At 37.7% G+C, this 22,681-nt stretch overlaps 1 protein-coding gene across 1 annotated transcript in view; it reads left to right on the top strand.

Annotated features, from left to right (window-relative positions):
• FBXL4 (F-box and leucine rich repeat protein 4) overlaps positions 1-22,681 on the top strand; it is an 80,835-nt gene that overhangs the window by 55,829 nt on the left and 2,325 nt on the right. The window contains exons 7-8 of the mRNA XM_007464303.1: positions 15,507-15,578; positions 19,306-19,618. Of these exons, the coding sequence (XP_007464365.1) occupies positions 15,507-15,578; positions 19,306-19,618 (385 nt within the window). The remainder of the gene's footprint in view (positions 1-15,506; positions 15,579-19,305; positions 19,619-22,681) is intronic.

Below are 22,681 nucleotides of genomic sequence, written 5' to 3'. Positions count from 1 at the left end.
ACCCTCCCCCCCCTTCTAGTTTGCTTCTGTCATATCACCCACAGTGTATTTTCTTTTTAGCAACTTTATCACTATGAGATTATCTTATTGGTTTTCATCCTATCACCTGTCTCCTCACATTGGGATATAAGTTCCATGAAGGTAGGACCCTTGTCTGTCTTTTTCATTGCTGTGTTCCTGGTATCTAGTATCATACTTGGTAAAGATTGGCCATTCAGTAACTATTTAAATGAATGCATACGATAGCCAAGTTACTTTTCCAAAATGGTGTACCCCACTCTAGTGACCCCTTGCCTGTCTTGAATGTTGCCTTGGCCAAGTATTCAATCTCTCTGTTTCCTCATATCTAAAGTGGAGATAATAAAAATACAGATCTCATAGGGTCATTGTGAGAATTAATTACATGTAATGTACTTAGAGAGTGCTGAACACATAGTAAACTCTCAATAAATATTAGCTACTAATAACAGTAGTAAGAATATGGCAGTTTTGTAGTATGTTTTACTATGTGTTAGGAAAGTCTCCTCTCTATTCTTTTTAAACTTAAAAAAAATCCTCGTGTATTATTCTTTCAGATATATCTCTCAGCAAGGATTTTATTAGCAGTGCATTTATTATATTTCATTGTGCTCTTTAATAAGGCTTCCTATCTGTTCATATAGGTCTTGTTTTACATCCAAGAACATGTTATAGTTTTCTTCACTTAGGTTTTATATCTTTCTGGTTAAATTTAACCCTTCTATTTTTTAGTCTCAGATACTATTTTCTTTTATTTAATTTTAATGGGTTATTGTTAATATAAAGAAAAATTGGGTTTGTGTATATTTATCTTGTATCTTCTCACCTTACTGAATGCTTATAATTGTTCTAATAACTTATGTCTTTTGGGTTTTATAATGATACAATTATATAATATGGAAATTAATATACTTTTTCTCTCTGTTCCAGTATTTAAAGTGTTGCTACATTAAGTAGAACTTCGTAAATAATGTAGAATAATAGAGTCACAATAGGTATACCAGTTGTATTTCTAATATAGAGGGAATGTTGTTTTCTTTTTTTAGTATTTATGTAACAAATATTTGCATGCCTGTTACGTGCCAGGCACTGCTCTAGGCACTGGAACTTCATTAGTGAACTAAATAGAAATTCCTCATGTAGCGTACTAATTTTATATATTGTTTGATGTTTCTTTCTGATAAGTAGTCTTTATCATTCTCATTTGATTAAGAATATTTTTATCAAAAATGTATATTGTATTTAAAAATTTTAAAGCCTCCATTACGACACTGATCTTTTTTCTTCTTTTATTTATTAATATAATGACATGTTGAACAGTCCTTACGTTCCTGCAGTAATTCCTGCATTTTTTGCCTCTCACTGCCGTGGCCTCTCCCGTTGCGGAGCACAGGCTCCGGACGCGCAGGCTCAGCGGCCATGGCCCACGGGCCCAGCCGCTTCGCAGCATGTGGGATCTTCCCGGACCGGGGCACGAACCCGTGTCCCTTGCAGCGGCAGGCGGACTCTAAACCACTGCACCACCAGGGAAGCCCTGTCCTACACGTTTTAACTTAATACATAGCTGGGTTATTTTCCTAATGTTTTGGAGCCGAGCTTTATCACTTAGAATCCAATATTTTGGATTCTAGCTTTATCACTTACGAATTATGTTACCTTGAGAAAGTTTCTTGACCCCTTGTGCTTCAGTAAAGTGGAGATAATGATAGTATGCCTTTCAAAGAGTTGTTATGAGGATTAACTGATTTAATATATATAAAGTGTCTACAACAGTACCTGGTTCATTGTAAATATTCTTTAAGAGTTAAGACTTATCAATACTTTTTACATCTGCTTTCTTCAATGAAATTGAGCTGTGTTTTTCCTTTTCATGCTATTTTATCAGGTTTGGAGCTGAGATTATGACACCTTAGCAAAATGATTTGTGACATTGACATCTTTTTCTTTGATCTGGAATAACTTTAGCAAATGAGAATTATCTGTTAGATAGAATTTATCTATAAAACCATCTGGGTGTATAGCATTTTTTATTGGTAGATCAGAGTAGATATCTTTAGCTTGACGTAGTTTTTAAACTAATCTGTGGAAGTCTGAATATAGTATTCCTGGTTTGGGGCAAAATTTTTACCTAGAGTTTAACTGGTGACCTGCTTTGTTGGAAAGAACACTTTGATTCTAGTTCTGGCCCTACCAGTGACAAGCTTAACTCACATAGTCTCTCAAATTCCAAGATTCTTTCTTTGTAAAATGAGAGGACTATTGTCCCTGAATGCCAGTTTAAAGATAGTGTTAGCCCATGTTTTCACTGGTCTGTGGTGAAATGACTCGTCATTTATGTGGGTGTAAAATTGTCAGCTATCTTTTCTTGGGTAGACCTATCTATTCTGAAATTATGCCACACCTGCTTTTTACTGGTGTATTTACTGTTTTATATTGCTCTGTGTGTCTGATATCCTCTGAGCAAGATGATGCCACATTTTAAAATATTCTGATTAAATTTAACTTTAAGAAGAAATGTAGCATAGTTCATTAATAAGTGAACCTTCAGGAAGAAAAATCGGGTAAAAACCAAGAAATTCTATCAACTTGCTAGGCATCTTACATCTGTGATGATTTGTAAAAATGTATTCCATGTGATGCTTTTGAAATGTCATAAATTAACATGATCTAAGTGTCAGGGAATCATTACATAGTCCACAGTTTTCTTCCATTTACCCCAAGAAACTGATAGAATATGACTACATATTTTTTTAAAAGTGTGATTTATAGGAATTGAGAAGATTTTATCTCGAGTGGAGACCTATACATATGCATCCAAGTCTACATAGCATCAGCTCAGCTTCCCTCAGTTACTTAAACATAGATGTGAAATCACTGTATGACTGCATTTAGTAAAATTTGGTTTGTACCATATGTTACTACCTGTTAAAGTTTGTTTTTATTAGTCTATCTGCTAAAATACCATAAAATCATTTATAAACTTACCCTACACAATTTTTCTGACATTTAGTACATAGAAAAAATTATAAAATTGATTTTCATTGATCTACAGTTGACTTACAATAAAATAAAAAATAGTGTCATCTTAGTGATATAAATGGCAAAATTCAAAATTAAGAAAAACCTACCCAGGCAGTGTTTACTTTTACAGCTTCCCAGGTCTCTCTGCCTATACTTTATTCACTTCTGTTATCTTGTCATTCTTGGGATCTGCATCAGACTCCCCCACGGGCACCAAGTAACTCAGAGGAATAAAGGGAAAAGACAACACGATCAGCTGGTCTCTTTTAAAACAAACAGAAGCCACGGCATAAGCACCTCCCTTGTCACTTAGGCAAAGCATTATGTCACTCCCTTTTCCCTTCCATATGTTCACTGCTTCAGTCCTGCACTCAATGATGTTGGTGGATGGGAGAAAACAGAGTGAGAAGACAAGATTTAGGGGATTGGCTTCTCTCTAAACCTTCTACGTAATCGCTGGCAGTACATTCAGATGTTATAAACTGTCTTGGAAAGAAGGAATAGCAGTTGACTTCAGATGCCTCTGATGGCTCTAAGGAAATATATGAGGAGAAAAAGAAGATATGAATTTGAACTTCCTGGGAGAGGTTTTTTTTTTTTTAAAGGAATATGTATTATCCAGTGCCACTTTTACCCTTGTTTTCTAAACACTACATAATTATAAAATAAGCAAAAATTAGTATTTCAAAATATTGACTCTATTATAGTGTATAATCTTCAGAGAGGTCAGATTTATGATGTAGCAGAGTTATATTTATGTGCCTATATATAATTTACATTAATAAATGTAATGTATTTATGCCATTTTATAAGATTGAAGCAAATCTGTGTGCATAGTGAATATAGCTTTAGAGGATATTGGAGACCTGGGTTTTAGTCCCAAAGCTTGGGAAAACTTACTGAATACGTTGTTTGCTGTCCTAGACATTCCACATATTATTTAATCCTTTACACTAATCTATTGAGAGTAGGTGTTACTCTTAAATCTTACAGATGATGAAATGAAGGTCCCAAAAGATTAATGTTTCCCAGTGGCACAGAGCAATAAGTTAGAGTCAGGATTTGAACCCAGATTTGGTGGCCTCAGAGTTACAGTGAAAATTGTAAGATACATAAGAGCATAGGATAGTAGTTATTCTAATAGCTTGGCTGCCTCTATGTAAAATAGAGCTTTTCTCTTTACCGCTTAATCCTTTTCTAATCCGTAATTGGTAAGGAAATACAACATTGTAAATAAGATACACAACGTTTTGATCCAGTGTAAAATGCAAACTATTAAGTTATTTTCTGTAAACATTTTCTAGTCTAAAATATCTACTACAGACAAATGGACTTTTGCCTTTTATTTTTATTATGAACAAACTTAGTTTGAAGTCTTAGTTCTGAATTTATAATAACAGTTAGTTATTCAAATTACATTTAGTATAATTTAAGTAGTAGTTTGTAGAATCCGTACATAATGAACTACCTCAAGCACATGGTTTGTATATATAGGCCAACTCTCAATATTATATACTATAGTGGAGAGCAGCATTGGTACATATAATTTCCCCAAATATTTTAGCATGTAAAGTGGTGCATTGTTGATGTCCAGGTATTGTGTTCTTAAGTGGTTAGGTAGAGCCAGACATACTGCAGGTCTGGTTACTCAATGAGAATGAGAATGCAGGAGAACAAAACTATAGTAGGGTCAGAATTGCCTTATATGCAGGTAGGTAGATCCTAGTGTGCTGATGTGGCACCTCCCTGAGCCAATGGTGATACAAGCAGTGGGCCCAGGGCACTGGTCTTCTCTGTACCTGACATTTTACCAACAAGGCCTGCTGCGTTGACCACTGAGCCTCATGTGTAACCTTGTCAGACACTGGGGCTATATCCCAGTGCATTTCATTTGTACTGCTTAATTGCTGCTTTGGTAGTCAACTGTGTGAGAGCAACCTTAAAACAAGCCCCAAGTGTCATTGTCACCAATTTTTTTTTTTTTTTTTTTTTTCCGGTATGTGGGCCTCTCACTGTTGTGGCCTCTCCCGCTGCGGAGCACAGGCTCCGGACGCACAGGCCCAGCCGCTCCGCGGCATGTGGGATCTTCCCGGACCGGGGCACGAACCCGTGTCCCCTGCATCGGCAGGCGGACTCTCAACCACTGCACCACCAGGGAAGCCCCCTGTCACCAATTTTTGAGCCCAGCCTTTTATGACCTGGCCTAGCTTGTTAAGATTTTTCTCCCCAGCTCCACTGCTTTGGCTAATACCATAGCTAGTACCCTACAGTGAGAGGAAGCAGCAGTAGGATCTTGTTCAGACTTTAGGTATGGTTAAAACTGCTTAGCAGTGAGGTCTGGGTGTTGATTCAGACATTATTTGATAATTTAAAAGCTGGGAAGATATTTGTTATTTGGTCTGTATCAGAGATCAGTGTCAAAAACCTCAGTCCTAGAGAGTTCCAAGGTGATGGAGGAGTAAGAGGACGTGGAGTTCATCTCTCTCTACGGATGCATCAGGAGTACATCTACAGATGCAACAGTTCTCACAGAACACCAGCTACACACTAGCAGAAGACCTTGGACACTGGGAAAGACTGTAAAGATCCCCGTATAACTGGGTATGACAAAAGAAAGAAGGGAGAAGGAGGGGGAGAGGAAGCGGGACGGGACCTGCACCCCGGGGGGTGGAGGGGTGGGAAGCTGAAGCAGGGGAGAGATTCCTGCATCCGGGGAAGCCCCCTAACTGATGGGGAAATCCGCTGGGACAGAGGGAAGCATTTGAGGCTGTCGGAGGAGGGTGAAGCGACCAATCTGTGGCAGATGGGACAGAATGAAAAAGCTCAGTCGTTCTCTTGGCTTTCCCACTTGAAAGATTTATGTGCTTGGTTAAGTCACTTATACTAAGCTAAAAGTTTATTTATCTGTTTAAAAAAAAAAAACTTACCCTATCACATAGGCTATTGAGAAGCCCAAATTAGGTCGTACATGTAAACAACAACACATTTTATAAATTAGATGGACTTGTGTAAATGTGAAAATGATAGTATAGGTTTACTCAGCATAGTCCTACACAAACATTCCCAACTTTGTGAAGTATTCTTTTAGGTCTTCCTAAATAGGAATATCTTTTCCACCATGTGCTAAGAGAGATTTAGGCTGAATTACTGCTTTCACACTTATGATCTGTTTCTGGTAAAAGGAATGTTCATTCCTAACTTATAAACTCCCTAATGGGAGGGACCATGTTTGACTGTTTACTTTTTACAACCAGTACGTAGAACAGTGTCTGGTATTCACTATGGTGAATATGTCTAGTAGATATTCAGTAAACTTGTGTTGAATGAATGAGTGATAACTCTCGCTTGTCAATTCATTTTTTCTTTATTTGCTAAGTTAGTAAGCATAAGTTTGTCTTTCTACAGAATAACCACATCAACTAAGCAGAGGGGTGAGTGGATCTACAACTTGGAAAACTTGTAAGAAAATATTTGAGCTGTATTTGTTCAGAATTTTTAGCTCTAAAAAATAGTGAAATATAGTTCTATTTGTTTTGTTAGTTTATTTCATGAGATCTTTTTCTTTCTTTAGGTATGTTTAGGATTGTGATGAAAAATCGCTTCATCAGAGAAATAGCAAATGTCTTCTTATAACATCAACCAAAAAAAGAAAATCATTAAATAACCTCTTTTCAGAGTTAGGGGTATACGTTTGTTGAATTTCAGCAGTTGCCGAGCAGTAAATGTATGCCTGGTGAAAAACAAGATAGTACTAGGTGATGGAGAGACAGAAATGACCCTCAAGCTGAGATTTAGACCCTGTTTATTGCGTGATCCCAGCATAACTAGTGGAATGAGTGGTTAAATGCAGTAATTTTCTTTTTACTGAATTTGGTGGATCTTTTAGAATTGTGTAGGCAAGACTTTTAGGCAAAAGATGGGAACTTAGAACAAACAGGAAGGAGAACTTTAGTTGTACTTAGTTTCTTCTGCCATTCGTGACAAAGAAGTAATTATAGTAGAGTGAGGTATATAATGATTGGAAAGACTTTAAGTACCTTTGTCCTTTTCATCTCTATTCCCAAGATTCTTATTATTTATGATAAATGTTAACTGCAGGTACTTCTTTAGCCATACATGATGATGTATTCTCATGAGAGGAGGGTTATAGAAATTTAACTCATTAAATAGACTTTTAAATACTTAAAAGGAAAAAGCTTTTATTTTGAAATAATTTTAGGCTTACAAAAAGTGGCATAAAAAGTAGATTTTCCTACTGTATGTATATTTTTTTCCTGAACCATTGGAAAATAAGTAGAAGATATAATTCTCTTTTACCCCTGAAGGGACATATACGTGCAACCTATTCGTAAATACTTGTGCCGTGGGCTGAATTGTGTCTCCCCAAAATTCATATGTTGAAGTCATAACCCCCAGTACCGCATAATGTGACTGTATTTGGAGATAGGGCCTTAAAGAGGTAATTAAGTTAAATGAGGTCATTAGGATGGGGCCTAATCCAATATGAGCGGTGTCCTTATAAGAAGAGGAGATTAGGACACAGACACACACAGAAGAAAGACCATATGAAAACACCGGGAGGAGATGGCCAGTTTCAAGCCAAGAGGAGAAGCCTTAGAAGAAACTAACCCTGCTGACACCTTGATCTCAGACTTCTAGGCTCCAGAATTGTAAAAATTAATTTCTGCTGTTTAAGCTACCCAGTCTATGGTACTTTGTCATGGCAGTTCTAGCAAACTAATACAACTCACAAAGGATAGCATAAGGATAACTTTTTTTTTTTTTTTTTTTTTTTTTTTTTTTTGCGGTACGCGGGCCTCTCACTGCTGTGGCCTCTCCCGTTGTGGAGCACAGGCTCTGGACGCGCAGGCTCAGCGGCCATGGCTCACGGGCCCAGCCGCTCCGCGGCACATGGGATCCTCCCAGACCAGGGCACAAACCCGTGTCCCCTGCATCGGCAGGCGGACTCTCAACCACTGCACCACCAGGGAAGCCCAAGGATAACTTTTTAACGTATTGCATAAAAAGTGACTTCAAGAGAAGTCCTTTGCATTGTCTAAAACAATCTGGATTAGTGTTAGGAATTTGAGCCTATTTACCTTTTCTTTGTTTGGGAAAAAATATCTGAAGTTGGGGGTGAGATGGGGCATGATAGGTAGCTCAGTAAGAATGTCATTCTGTTGCTTAGCAGCAGACAAGAAAACCAAGAGTGTTTTTTTAAAAGTTGGAGTTATAAATGGAACACCTGCATCCAATTTTGATTGCCTCACTTCAAGAATGATAGAGCATAAATTGAAAGAATCTGAAGTAGAGCCAAAGCTGATTATAGGTATTGTAGGGGGACCAGTATATGACAGTAATCCATAAATGTGGTTCAGCAACTGTTTACTTGGCCTGCTAGGCAGGGACGACAGTTTCAAGGACCCCACCGCCTTCATCTTCATGAACTAGAAGACAAACAAAAGTAGCTGATCTTTACTTCTGCTGGACATCAACACTCTCCTCCTAGTTTCTTTTTTCTGTGCCAGTTTATTCAGCAGAGTGAATATATAAGTAAAAATGCATACCACCCTGTCTGTTAATGAAAGCACCTGAGCTTTCCTGCAAACGATACATAAACTGTCTTTTGCAAACAGCATGATTTGATTTAGTGCCACGAATTTGCTTTCTGACACATAGATAATGGTGTTCTCCTGACTGCGTTCTTATTTGATTTAGAGAACACATTCCTGTATATTGGTAAGTAGAAGCAGGGATGGTCTTTCGTTTAGTAGAGCAAGTGCGTTTAACAGACTTAAGGAAAGGAGTGGCTTCTCACCAGAGCCACTGCTGATTATTAACAAGATCGAACAATTGAAGCGGGAAGAACCTACTTTGGTCACCTAAATTGACTAATGCAGGCTGTCATTAGCTGTCACCTAAAAGGCAGTCCATTTCAGACAGATTTGTTTAGCTAGACAACATATAAAACAAAAGATATTAATAATTACTTTGTTCTTAAACAGAATCAAGAATTAAGATTTTAATAACTTTTACTAATTATATTCTAAAACTAACAAACTTTTAAAAGTCTTTATGTCTCCAGGCAAGAATATGTCTATACTTCTTTTCTATCCTGGATTGCTTTATAGAAGTGCCAGTGGGAAGTGCCAGGCTTTTTGGTGGGATTGAGTGTGTGTGACCTGCATGATGGGCTATGATTCAGTCACAGTTGAGAAGCTTCTTGGGGGTCAGATTCATTATCATCCGCATTCATGACAGTAACCAGTATACCGGGTATAAGAAACCTACCTGGTAAGGACACATTCATTAGAGATAGCTGATTAACACATTCTCTCACTGTTGGCATGTCACAGGGGAAACCAAATTACAGTTGTAAGACCTGTCTGGTGAGTTCAGAATGAGAACAGTGAGCATTAGTTATGTGACTTAAATGCTTAAAGGCATCAACACAAAACAGATTGATACCATCCTCTTAACAGGAAGGAAAGACATGCTTTTGGAAGAAAACAGATAAAGTCTTTGGACCAGTGCACCCTCTTCAGCTGAGCATCGTTTAGATGAACAGTGTCAATCAACCAATGTGTGCTTCAGATTCCTATGCTCCCCTGATGGTCCAACCCTTACCCCTCTGATCAAAACATTCTTTCTTCTATATAGGCAATAAGGTTACAGTCAAGTCCAGCCGGTGTGCAAACTGCCATGACTTTTGGACTGCACATCTCTGCCATCATCCATCATGGGTTGATATGGAAATTGATCAGTTTAGTCATCTGTGAGCAAAGATGTATTCAACTGTATTATTGTAGGAGAGATCCACTACAGTGGTAAAAATAGGCTCTGAAAGGAGACTACAGGGCAAGGCAAATGCGTGTGATTTAGTCTTAGGTTTTGTTCTTTCACACATATGGGTTTTTGGAATTTAACCCATTATTTGAACCTTATACTAAAATTTCTGAGACTGTGGTCTAGGGTAGGTCTACAGTTAGGTTTAGAGAGCTTTCCTTTTTGTTCCTCAAAGGCATGTGTAAGAGCTTTATTAATTTATGTCATTTATGATCTTGAACATTCTCTTTTTAGAGAACAATCAGAAACTTTTCCACCACAATGCTGACCTTCAGGTTTAACCTATAAAAGACAATATTATTTTCAAGTTGTGCTTATGTATCAGCATATAAACTATACTGTATTGTATATTTAAACTGTATAAAAGAACAGTTTGGTTTATAGCAAATATCTATAAAGTAATTGAATTGAAATATTCTAAATATAGTTCGTTTCAAGTACTTTAAATAGGTCTTAAAATACTTCAACTTTTATTCTATATTTCCCTTCCCCAAATTTAGAGATTGGAACACTGGGGCAAAAATAAAAAATTAAATTAGAGAAAGAGAAATTCATACATATATGTAGATGGATCATCAATTACAATAATTGAGTGATTGTGTTCTTAGGATTTCTTTGGTGGTATTTCTTATGTAAATTTATAAATTTTCATTTAATGAACATACTTTTATAAAATCCTGTCTCATTACTTGTAGTTATTACTGTGATATGTTTGAAATATATCATCAGTGAAAGTATACTTGTGATCAGGTGATGTCACTAGTCTCCCTGTTTTAGCTGGTGCATGTCTGTGATATATGAAATTATCTATTTCTTTAAGATGCTTTCTAGGAATCATGGTTTGTTTATTTATTTGTTTGTTTTTTGCCGTGCCATGCAACATACGGGATCCTAGTTCCCGGACCAGGGATGGAACCTGTGCCCCCTGCATTGGGAGCACGGAGTCTTTTTTTTAAAAAATAAATAAATTTATTTATTTATTTATTTTTGGCTGTGTTGGGTCTTCGTTGCTGCGTGCGGGCTTTCTCTAGTTGCGGGGAGAGGGGGCTACTCTTTGTTGCCGTGTGCGGGCTTATTGCAGTGGCTTCTTTTGTTGTGGAGCACGGGCTCTAGGGGTGAGGGCTTCAGTATTTGTGGCGCATGGGCGTAGTTGCTCCGTAGCATGTGGGATCTTGCCAGACCAGGGCTCGAACCGGTGTCCCCTGCATTGGCAAGCGGATTCTTAACCACTCAGCCACCAGGGAAGTCCTGGGAGCACGGAGTCTTAACCACTAGACTGCCAGGGAAGTCCTTAGGAATCAGTACTTAGAGAAATACAGACTTGGGATCCTATCGTCCTATACCGAGTGTTACAAGTAAGGGTTGTATTCTTTAGTAAAGATAAACAACAGTTAATTTTTAACTGCAAAAATTTTTAATTGCAAAAATAATTAGTTATAATAATTATAAACCTGTATTAATATAAAATATGAACACAGTATTGCATATGTGGTTTATGTAAGGTCTCATTATAAAATGTATATGGTATGCATAATTATAACTACTAAGTTATAAATCTGGAATATCTATGAGTATAATAAGTATCAGTTATCACTTTATTAAGTAGTTTTGCTTAGCACTTTAGTAGTGTGGAGCATAGGAGATTTTGAACTTTATGGGTAGCATCTCTTAAAAAGCTGTCAATGAAAATTTGAATTCCTGCCTTCTTTTACCTCTTAGTAAATTTCCTTGTAACAAGTAGAGGCAATAATAATTCTCTATAACTTAATAGTTATCCATTGGATTTTGAGGCTGCTGAACAGGGTTAGTAGGTAAATTTTAGGTTGAATATAAAAGGGTTCTTTATTTCTTTTTTTAAAAAATATTTATTTATTTATATTTTGGCTGTGTCAGGTCTTAGTTACAGCACACAGGCTCTTCATTTTGATGCGTGGGCTTCTCTCTAGTTGTGGTGTGCGGGCTCAGTAGTTGTGGCACACAGGCTCTCTAGTTGTGGCTCACGGGCTCAGTTGCCCGGCAGCATGTGGGACCTTAGTTCCCCAACCAGGGATCAAACCAGCATCCCCTGCATTGCAAGATGGATTTTTAATCACTGGACCACCAGGGAAGTCCCCAAAGGATTCTTTCTTTATGAACATAAATCCTACTACCAGGTGCCAGCTTTACCTAGAGTATGTTTTGAAAATTTTGTAAAAGAAATTAACATGGAGCCAGTCACTTCTTAGTGACTCCAGTTCCACAGTGATTTAAATAAGGTTGGCCTTTGTTTAAAAATTGCAAACTCATTTGAAAATGAATCTGCTGTATTGCATTATTAAAGCTGCTAACATTTAAATTGTGTTTTAATTTTATAGAGCTACTCTTGTGCTTATATTGAATTTTACAGGTCTAACCAGCAGAATTTGTCAATCTGGGAAGCTAAAAGATATCTTAAGTCTTAAGTAAAAGGTTCATAAAATTGTTCAGTTTTTATTTCTGAATACCTTTTTTTCATAGTATGCTTAATATAGGTTTAATCCATCTATTTGTGTGTTCTACAAGGGTAAAAGTGATGCAAGTACTCGTTAAGGTAGAATTGTTTTCTTAAATTGGGGGTGGGTGAATTCTTCCTGCGAAGGGCTGGATAGCAAATATTTTGGGCCTTGCAAGCCATATGGTCTCTGTCATAACTATTCAGCCCTGCTGTTGTAGTGTGAAAACAGCTATAAACAATACATAAATGAATGGGTGCGCCATGTTCCAATAAAACTTTATTTACAAAAACAACCAATGGGCTGAATCTGGCCCATGAGCAGTATTTTCTCAACTGCTCTAAATCACTGAGACTGTGGTCTCTCTAAAATCAGGTCATTTTATGTCTGGAAGTGAAGAGGTAGTTTCTCCTTTTTGCTTTAGCATCAATAGTAGTACTTTAATTCTGAATACTAATAGCATAGAGAAAGAAGATACTAAAGACATTCTAGGAGGAAATCAGTTAACTGGATTTGGAGAGATTGCAAGCTGATCTATAGATGTGTGCTCTATACCTGGGTACTCCCACCATCTCTGTCTTATTATGAGCTCTGCTGGAGAAAGTCAGGAAACTGCTAACTTGTGCTTTCTCACCTCAGTGCTACCAGTCAACCCTTTTATTTATCTCTATTTGACTCCTTGTTACATTCCTCACAGCATCCCTTCCAAGGTCATCCTTATCCCCTTATAGCTTGGTCTCAGCGTTTGATCTCACATCTCTTATTTATTAGCAAAGATGTCTGATATTCAATATGAATCTCTTATGTTCTATGTTAGTTCCTTTTTTAAGGTAGGAATGAAAAATGATAATTCTGCTACTAAATGAAATTTTTTAATAAATTTGTTTATTTTTAAAATTTTATTTTTGGCTGCATACGGTATTTGTTTTTCTCTTTTTGGCTGCGTTTGGTCTTAGTTGCTGCGCTCGGACCTTCCTTAGTTGCAGCGAGCGGGGGCTACTCTTCGTTGCAGTGCATGGGCTTCTCATTGCGGTGGCCTCTCCTGCTGCGGAGCACGGGCTCCAGGCATGCAGGCTCAGCAGTTGTAGCGTGCAGGCCCAGTAGTTGTGGCGCACGGGCCCTGCCGCTCCGCGACATGGGGGATCCCCCCGGACCAGGGCTCGAACCCGTGTCTCCTGCATTGGCAGGCGGACTCCCAACCACTGCGCCACCAGGGAAGCCCTAAATGAATTTTTAATTCTCAATTTAATATGCAGACTTTGTAAGTTACTGTAAAATATTTGCCTGAATAAGTATAATAGGCCATGGATTCCTCTTCTACGAGTTGAAATTCCTCCAGAATGCATCTACCCTTACATAGGTGTTTTCTAGATACATAATTATGAGAATATTAATTCAAAAGTGATCATAATGTATAGTAAAGTTATGTAATTTTCAAGCATGATTTTAAACCCTGAGTCATGATAAAGGTCACTTCTGAGAAAGTATGTGCATGGATGGAGGGATACACAAATAGAGTAGATAAGCAAAGAAGGCAAAATGTTAAGATTTGATAAATTTGAGTTGTGACTGCATGGGTGTTTATTGTCTTGGACTCTATACTTGTCTGCATATTTGAGGTTCTTCATTGTAAGTAATTTAAAAGTAAATGACCAAACAATTTCCATGAATCGTGAATGAGGTATATGTATATGTATTTTTTTAATTTAAAATTTCTTATCCACAAGAATATATGGGATCCTCTCTAAAAATTCTCTACTATGTTCTGGATCTTGCTCTGGGAAAATCTTATAAAACAACCTTGTGATAAGATCTGGTACTTTAATAAAAGCAAACCTAATGTCATTTTCTCATCAGTAAGTTAAAATAGCTAAGTATTATGGAGAATCTGAAACTTATCTTCATATACCTCTTCTGATGTCAATATTCTGAGAGCTACATGGCATTGTCTTATAAATGTTATAAGTTGTGTTGAAACTTAAGCATAAAATCAATATAAACTTTTTTTTTTGCTTAAATTTAAAAAAATGCACAACAGTGAAACCATTAGTCTTAAGTTTGTTACCAATCTAGGGCCTATTATAACTACTATTATTTTATTTTTGCCCTAAGTTTATTTTAAAGGAAGTACTTTGTTACTTTATTTTCTCAATAAGAATCTGAATAAATGTTTTGTGTTGTCATTGGCACATTCTTCAATCCCTCACCAGCTGATAATTTTTTCATTTCTGAACACTTGGAATAGATTAAGCAGAGGCTGTATAATATCATCTTAATTTTGTTAGATATGATTTATTTAGTTCAGATGTTTAGAAAGTTTGCTACATGTTTGTGTAGTATTTTTTTTTTAATTTATAAAAGGAAAAACTAAAAATCTGAATGCTTTGCATTGCTCGTTTTTAAATTTTTCATGGCAGCCATGTCATCAAGTGAAATTTTGACTGTTCAGAGATATTTCAGGAACCAAGATTATGTAGCGGTCTCGGACACCTTTGGGTTTCTTTAGTGGTGAGACCGTTTCCATTGCACAGGATGGATGGGCTGAAATGGCAGGAACATGACTAGAAAGTGCACGTTTCAGTCAGCATGGTGCTAGTGACAGGTGCTCGATGGTTGTTGGGATCCTTGTCAACAAAGAGAATTCTTTGACATTAAAGTCACGGGCTCAATCCTGATTTGGGGTGGTTATTGGCAGTTCCATCAGCCTGCAGCTGATCAGTGAATGTCAGAGCTGCTGCTGTTCTACAGTTGTCACCAACCCTTGGTGCTTTTTTTTTTTTTTTAGGAGGGAGGGAGGGAGGGATGGTTTAGCTTGTCTTGTTCAGTCTTCACCAGGCTTTCAAATTGCTTACGTTTGGAAAATGCACTGAGAGGTCATAGGGAATATAGGTGTCTTTAGGGCATGCAAAATCATATAACAGAGTCACGACTTACTACGTGGAGACGGGTAATGATTACCTTGACTCCAAGCCAATCAATGGTGTGAACACCTGGGGACTCATTAAATGGCATTTGTGGTGTTTGTAACCGAGGTTTTGAGCTCTATTTCGGGAAAAGCAGTGACAGCCTTTAATGTCTAATTGACCTCTTCTCTTTGTTTCACTTTCTTGTCTTTTCCTGATTTGCCTCTGATGTGGTTCCTGATGGCAGCAAACAGCCCTGCTCAGCGTTTTGAACTTCTGTTCAGAGCTTCAGCACCTCAGTTTGGGTAGTTGTGTCATGGTAAGTATTGGAAAATTCTTTATTCTCAATTGCTGCTTCTCTTTTTCTTCCCATGGGTGACTTTTATCCTGACCCTCCCCACACCCACCCACAGCTTTTCAGATTTATGGATAACTATGTGCAACCCGCTTTAAAACATTTTTCTTAAATGGGAGAATTTGGCTTTGAAACATTGACATTATTTATCTGTGAGAACAAGGAAAGAAGTATAGTGTGGTGCAAAGAGTGTGGTTCTGCCTCAAGCCAGATGTTATCTCAGACAAGCTATTTAGCTCTCTGGGCTTCTTTACAAAATAATGTATCAATCATACCCAAATGCCAGTAGTCTGGTAAGTTTTTCACAAAGCTAATTTTAGTTTTTGAGTTCAGAGATTATTTTCTGGAAATGCTGATGATAGTAGATAGGTTTATTTTGTTTGTTTTACTGTTCTTACTGAGTAAGATGAAAAGATGGACACCAACCTATGTTGGAACTAATTTCTTTGAAATGTTACTGGTCTGTGAAATCCAAAAACCTAGGGACTGTTGGAATAAATAATCTTGAAAGTCCTTTCAGATATAAAATTATAATTTATATGTCATTGGAAGAGTTCGTGGGATGAATTAAATGTTTTTCAACTAAATTACATGGTTAATAAATGAGACTGACACTCAAGGGACAGTAGAACTCTGTGCGCGTGTGTGCACACGTGTGAGCCTGTGTGCATGTGTGCATGCATGCACACTCACAGGAAATGCATCTCCCAATATTACTGACTGTGGAGCAATCCATTCCTCTTTATTTTCTTACCTGCCCCCCCCCCTCCATACCCAAAGCAGATTCAGGAGATCCTAAACCATTCCAGTTTTGCATCCACTTATTAGGAAGACCTGAATAAGCAGGATGGTTGCAAGATCAGAGAAGTTTTTAGGCCTTATTAAACCCCATGTATGGGCTCAGGCCCATCCACGTCTCTGGAAACAATCTGAGAGCCCACTAGCTCAGCATTAGGTTTCCCTTCTGGTCAACTTCTTACGTTAGTGAGGCATTTCATGGGCTTCTGTTGGGTCCTTCTAGTGGCTCTTCTAGATGGGCTCAGTGACACTCCATGGCACTTTCTGTGACAACATACCAACCAATTACCGTCACTTGGACTTTGCTTATTGTTAGCCTGCCTTCTTTAGATTGGTAAGGACCCTGCTTTGACTTTGGCCAGAGGTATCTTATTCTGCCTGTTAATTACCTCCCCATAACCTAGAGCAGCATTCTCTAGAAAAGCAGGCCTCTAATCACAGACACTTTAGAGTTGGAATTATGTATGTTTATAGTTGGAATTAGGTGCAGTTGAAGTCAGCATTTTCCTAAGTTGACCTATGGAAGATATTCAAGATAAAAAGTTGTATATTGTAGGGGGAAAGAAGGGGGAATAGGAATTCTGGGTCTAAATTAGGAAACGATGCTTCTGTATCCTCCCCCTGGAGTTTTCAATGGTATGTCCTACAATAAAGAAACAGTTTGCTGTTGCTTAAACCAGTGTTTTCCAACTTTACCTGACTAATGAACCCATTTTTTCATGTTACATCTACTATTATGTAATATGGTATGGGAAATGCTACTTTAGATAAATAGGCCATTTTAAAATTAAAGTATGTAGTTACCAGAATTGTTACCATTGATATTTATTTGCCAGGAAATGAAGTTTTAAGGACTTGACATTCGAAGTTCAGAAATACTGCTAACGTTGCTGATACTGCTACTAACGTGATGATTGAAACGTTTCATACTTGTCACAGAACTACTGTTCTTCACAGCAGGTCTGGGTTCACCAGGACAGTAACACAGACAGCTCTTGGTTGATACTTTAATACCGTGTTTATTTCAGTTTCTTTCCTGTCAGCTGACCAAAAGGCAGGATGATTCATTTGATATTTTATTTTTTGACTATCAAAATAATAGCAATCAGAATCATGGGTTTTGGAAAGTTTTTCTATTGCTTCTTCCTAAAGAAGCTGACTGGCTGCACTAATGATCAAAGCTGCAGTCCTGTGTTGTTTGGGTCCCCACTCACTTAAGAAGATAGTTGTATTTACCCAAATCGATTTCTCATGGGCTTCTGCACGATTGTTCCTGAAGAACCTGAGAAATCATCACCACTGTATCTAATCTATCAGCTCTTTGGTTCTGACTCAGAACATAGCCCCCAACCTGTCCACTTCTCCAATGCCACTGCTTCACCTTGATCCAAGACCCAGCATCTCTCCTCTGCGCTAGTGCAGGCCTCTTCACTGGGCTTCCTCCTCCATTCATACCTGCCTTAGACCATCCTCCAGAGTCCAGAGGGGTTTTTGTTCTAATGTGAATCATATTTGTTTCAAACCCTCCATTGATCTCCTTATAGTTAAAATAAAAATTCAAAGTCCTTCACGGCCTGATGGCCTGGCCCCTGCGTAGCTCTCTGGCTTCACAGCCTGCCCTCTCTCTCACTCCCCTTGGGCCATGCACCCATCATATTTCTGTTCCTTGAATGAGCCACGCTCATTCCCGGAGATCCCGGCAGCCACCGCTCCCTCCCTCAACCTCTGCCACTCTGATCACTCTCACGTCACCCTGTTTTATTGTTTTACTTATCACTTTCTGAATTTATTTTGCTCATTTATTTGTCTGTATGTCTTTCCAAGAAATGTGAACACAAGTCTTTTTTTTTTTGATTCACTGTTGCTCCTAGTATCTGGAGTGATGCTGGCACATCGTAGATGAAAATATGAATAAACAAATGAACGAAAGGAAGTGATCATTGGAAATGTTTGCTGTTTTGTTTCCTTTTGACTTCTGATGATAATGCTGATACCTGATTATAACAAAATCAAATGAAACTCCTAAAAGAATCCGTTTAAAGAAACATTTTTAAAACATTCAAAGCCCATGAACTGAAATGTTTAATTCTTTTTTTTTTTTTTTTTCCTTGCGTTATGCGGGCCTCTCACTGTCGTGGCCTCTCCCATTTGCGGAGCACAGGCTCCGGACGCGCAGGCTCAGCGGCCATGGCTCACGGGCCCAGCCGCTCCACGGCACGCGGGATCTTCCCGAAACGGGGCACGAACCCGCGTCTCCTGCATCGGCAGGCGGACTCTCAAGCACTGCGCCACCAGGGAAGCCCTGAAATGTTTAATTCTTGAATAGCAGAAGCTTATCCCACGATCATGAGGTAGATCATTGGACACCTCCAATAACTAACAGCAGCTAACTTATCACAATCTAAATTATTTTTCAGGTTGCATTTTCAGTCCCCAAATGCCTTATTTAACCCAAAACTAGTATCCTTATTAGTACCATCAGCATATTCACTTACTATTTTAGAGCCTAGCTAAGTGCATACCTTTATCAGGGAGATCTTACATATATCAAAGTAGCAACAGCACTGTCAAAATGGGAGGCATACAAGGACAATACATAATCCTCAAATTCTTTAAGAGGGACTGAGGATTTCAGACTGCTTTGGGATTTAATTCATTAACGTCCTCTGTCTGGAATTCTGTTAAATGGATTTTTAAGTAAGTGATTACTCTCGCTGTTTTACGAAACCGTGGCAGATCTGTGAGATGAGTGGGCAGATCTGTGTTAATGACAATGTGGGTATGTTTGCACAGAAGCAAACAACAGGAGATGATTAAGAATGCTTTAACATGCTCAAAACAGTTTGTGTTTCTGAGCATAATGTGGGAAAGATTGAAATTATTTGATTTCCAGATTGAAGACTATGACGTGATAGCTAGCATGATAGGAGCCAAGTGTAAAAAACTCCGGACTCTGGATCTGTGGAGATGTAAGAACATTACTGAGAACGGGATAGCAGAGCTGGCTTCTGGGTGTCCACTTCTGGAGGAACTTGACCTCGGATGGTGCCCTACTCTGCAAAGCAGCACCGGCTGCTTTGCCAAACTGGCACGCCAGCTTCCAAACTTGCAGAAACTCTTTCTAACAGCTAACAGGTCTGTGTGTGACACAGACATTGAAGAACTAGCATGTAATTGTACCAGATTACGCCAACTGGACATATTAGGTAAGGATACAATCTATAAATTTCTTTTAAAGCCTTGACATAAAAACTAACCTCAGACTTTTTATAGGGAGAAAAAAAATTCTTGGATACAATAAAAATGTCCTTATAATTATAACTGTACTTAAGTAAAAGAGTGAGGGCAGTAACAGAATTTGATAGTTGAACCTATCAGAAAGCTCTAAATAACCATAATTCTTGGTCTAGTAAGAAGAGTGAGAATTTGTGTGAGCTGTGTTCTCTATTATTATTGACAGATAAGAAATTAATCCATTCGTTTAATAAATTCAAGAGACACACACACACACACACACACACACACACACACATATGGCTTCTTGATGTTAAATTCTTGATTAAGGAATATTGTGAAATTTCCATCCCTGATGATTCTAGTTTTTAGGAATAGTTCTACCCTAAGACAGAGCTATTGAAAATCCTTCCCAGTGCTGGGATTCCTTGTGTCGTTTTTGCAATTTACAGCCAGAAACGCTGTGATATTTTGTTACTTCTGACACTGGCCAGAAGTGCTAGCAATGCCACGGTTATAATTGCCCACACAGTGGTGAACCCAAATAGCACTTGCACTGTGTTGCTAGTAATCTGTTAATACTAATAGATTAGTCCTTGAAGTGCTAATTATGTCCTTTACTGTTTATTCAACATTCAACCAAAGGGAAAGCTGAAGATTTTCAACACTTACGTTTGTAGTTTCAGTTAAAATCTCTCCACAGTCCAGGCTTATGGTACATTTGTAGATGTTGCTTATATAGTTGCATGTTACTTATTCAAGTTCCTTGTAGGCAGAAATTCTTGCTTAAAAATTTAGGAAAGGGAAATTAGGCATGTGAGATTAACAGATACAAACTACTGTGTATAAAATAGATAAGCAACAAGGATATATACACTGGAATTATATCAAATATCTTACAATCACCTATAAGGGAATATAACCTGCAAAAATTACTGAATCACTGTGCTGTACACCTGCAACGAACACAATATTGTAAGTCAATTGTACTTCAATAAAAATAGATAAAATTTTAAAAATCAATAAAAACAGTTGACTGAAAAAAAAAAAAAAACCTTAGGGAGGAATTCTTGCCTATTATATGTCCACTTTAGGCTAGATACTTCATCTGTGTTATATTCTCCTTAATCTTCATCGCTCGGGAAGCTGGGTATCATTGTCTTTTCATAGATGAGGATACTGGAGCCAGCAGTTAATATGTGGCAGGGCAAGGGTTCACGTACAAGGGTTTTGTCTCCACAGTCAGTACTGTCTTTTCAAAACACCACACCACTTACCTTGCTTGTTTCTTTGCCTGCCTATCTACCTTCCCCCTTGAATTAGCCTAGACTTTTTTTTAATAAGGTAATTATTTTGAAACATTCAAGAAAAAGTCACGAATTCACAGGGACAATGAGGAAAGGCAGTCAAGGGCCTTTTAAAATGATCACTAATTGCGTCAGGCTTCACTTCAGAGGATGGTGCCATTGTTGTTTAAAATCTAGTTTACAGTTCTCCCTCCCAAAAAACCCTCAAATAAACCCAAAAAGACATACACTTGAGATGGAGAGTAGCCAGTATCTGAAAGAGATGCTACCAAAGAAGTCTGTAACACTGATCCCGAAACAAAAGCACAGTTGTGATGAACAGTGTGTTCAGTTGTCAGGTGGCCTAAGTTTGGTCTATAAATGTATGAATTACTTGACAGAGACATAAAAGAAAAGCAGGTACGAAGTATAAAGACTTCTTTTTGAAGACATTTGTGACTTTCACGAGCATAAGAGCAAGGCAGTATCATTATTTATTATGTCAAATCTAATTACCGATGCAGGATGACTGTCATGCGAATATATTGGAACATCTTATTTCAAATATAAAGAGCACGGTAAAAAGTAATATCACAAGTAGTCAATAGTTAATATTGTTAACAACAACATGACTATGTGCTTTATACTGTTCTGAGCATATATTAACTGATTTAATCATCACAACAACCTTATGAGGTAGATATTATTATTAGCCACAGAGGAGGAAACAGGTGGAAATAGGTTAAGTGATTTGCCCAGGGCTCATAACTAGTAAGGAATCTGGACTTGAACCAGAGTCTATGCTTCTAACCACTGTGCTATATTTTCTTTACTTTTATTGTTGGTTTTTGGTCTCCTTTCATCGTTTAGTGTTAGAATCCTTATATTTTTTTTTAAAAAAAAAGCATTCTTAGTTAAACCATGCTGATATTCATTATTTTATTTGTCATTTTGTGATTAGCACATATGAATGTTAAAGTGACATATCTTTGTCATACTAAACGTACTTATCGATCAGTACAAAGCTGAATAAGACACAGTCCCTGTCTTCAGGAGTTGAAAACCTAGCAAGAAGGAATAAAACAAGCATATAAATAACTGTAATGCAAGCCAGAAGCAAGTCCACTTTGATGGGGCTCAAAGAAAAGAGAGTATATATATGATCAGAGAAATAAGGAAAAGCCTAATTTAAAAGGCTAATAGATATTTGAAAGGTATCCTTAAAAAGTGAGCAGGAAATTGGGGGAGAAGGACATTTTAGGCAGAATGAATAGCATGAAACGAATGCAAAGGTGTTAAAAGTACAGAATATCTTTAGAGAATAGGCAGTCTAATTTGATCTAGAATGTTGGTATAATGGAGGGTATCCTGGAGAGTTTTGAGCACCAGGATGAGAAGTATGCACAAAATTAAACAAGGAAGAGGTTTTACTGGGTTTTAATTAGGGATATGAGTGATATATTTAGAGCTGTGTTTTAGGAATACTTATCTGGAAATGAGTAGTAGGTGAATTGGAGAAGGAAGAAATCAAAATCAAAGAGATTAGCTTCAATAATCCATCTCTTGAGGGTCTATACCAGGATGATGGCATCGGGCAGTTAACCACCATTCCTTCATTTTTTCATTCATTACACACTTATTGAGCATATACTGTGTTTGGCATTCTTTTTTTTTTTTTTTTTTTTTTTTTTTTTTTTTTTGCACCATCTGAAATCGGTTTCCTGCAATTCTGCCTCACTTTCAAGTTCT

This window comes from Lipotes vexillifer, unplaced genomic scaffold, assembly GCF_000442215.2.
Source record: "Lipotes vexillifer unplaced genomic scaffold, Lipotes_vexillifer_v1.1 scaffold1073, whole genome shotgun sequence".
Taxonomy (NCBI): domain Eukaryota; kingdom Metazoa; phylum Chordata; class Mammalia; order Artiodactyla; family Lipotidae; genus Lipotes; species Lipotes vexillifer.
The sequence above is the reverse complement of the archived record's forward strand: the minus strand, read 5'-3'. Positions and strand labels throughout refer to the sequence as shown.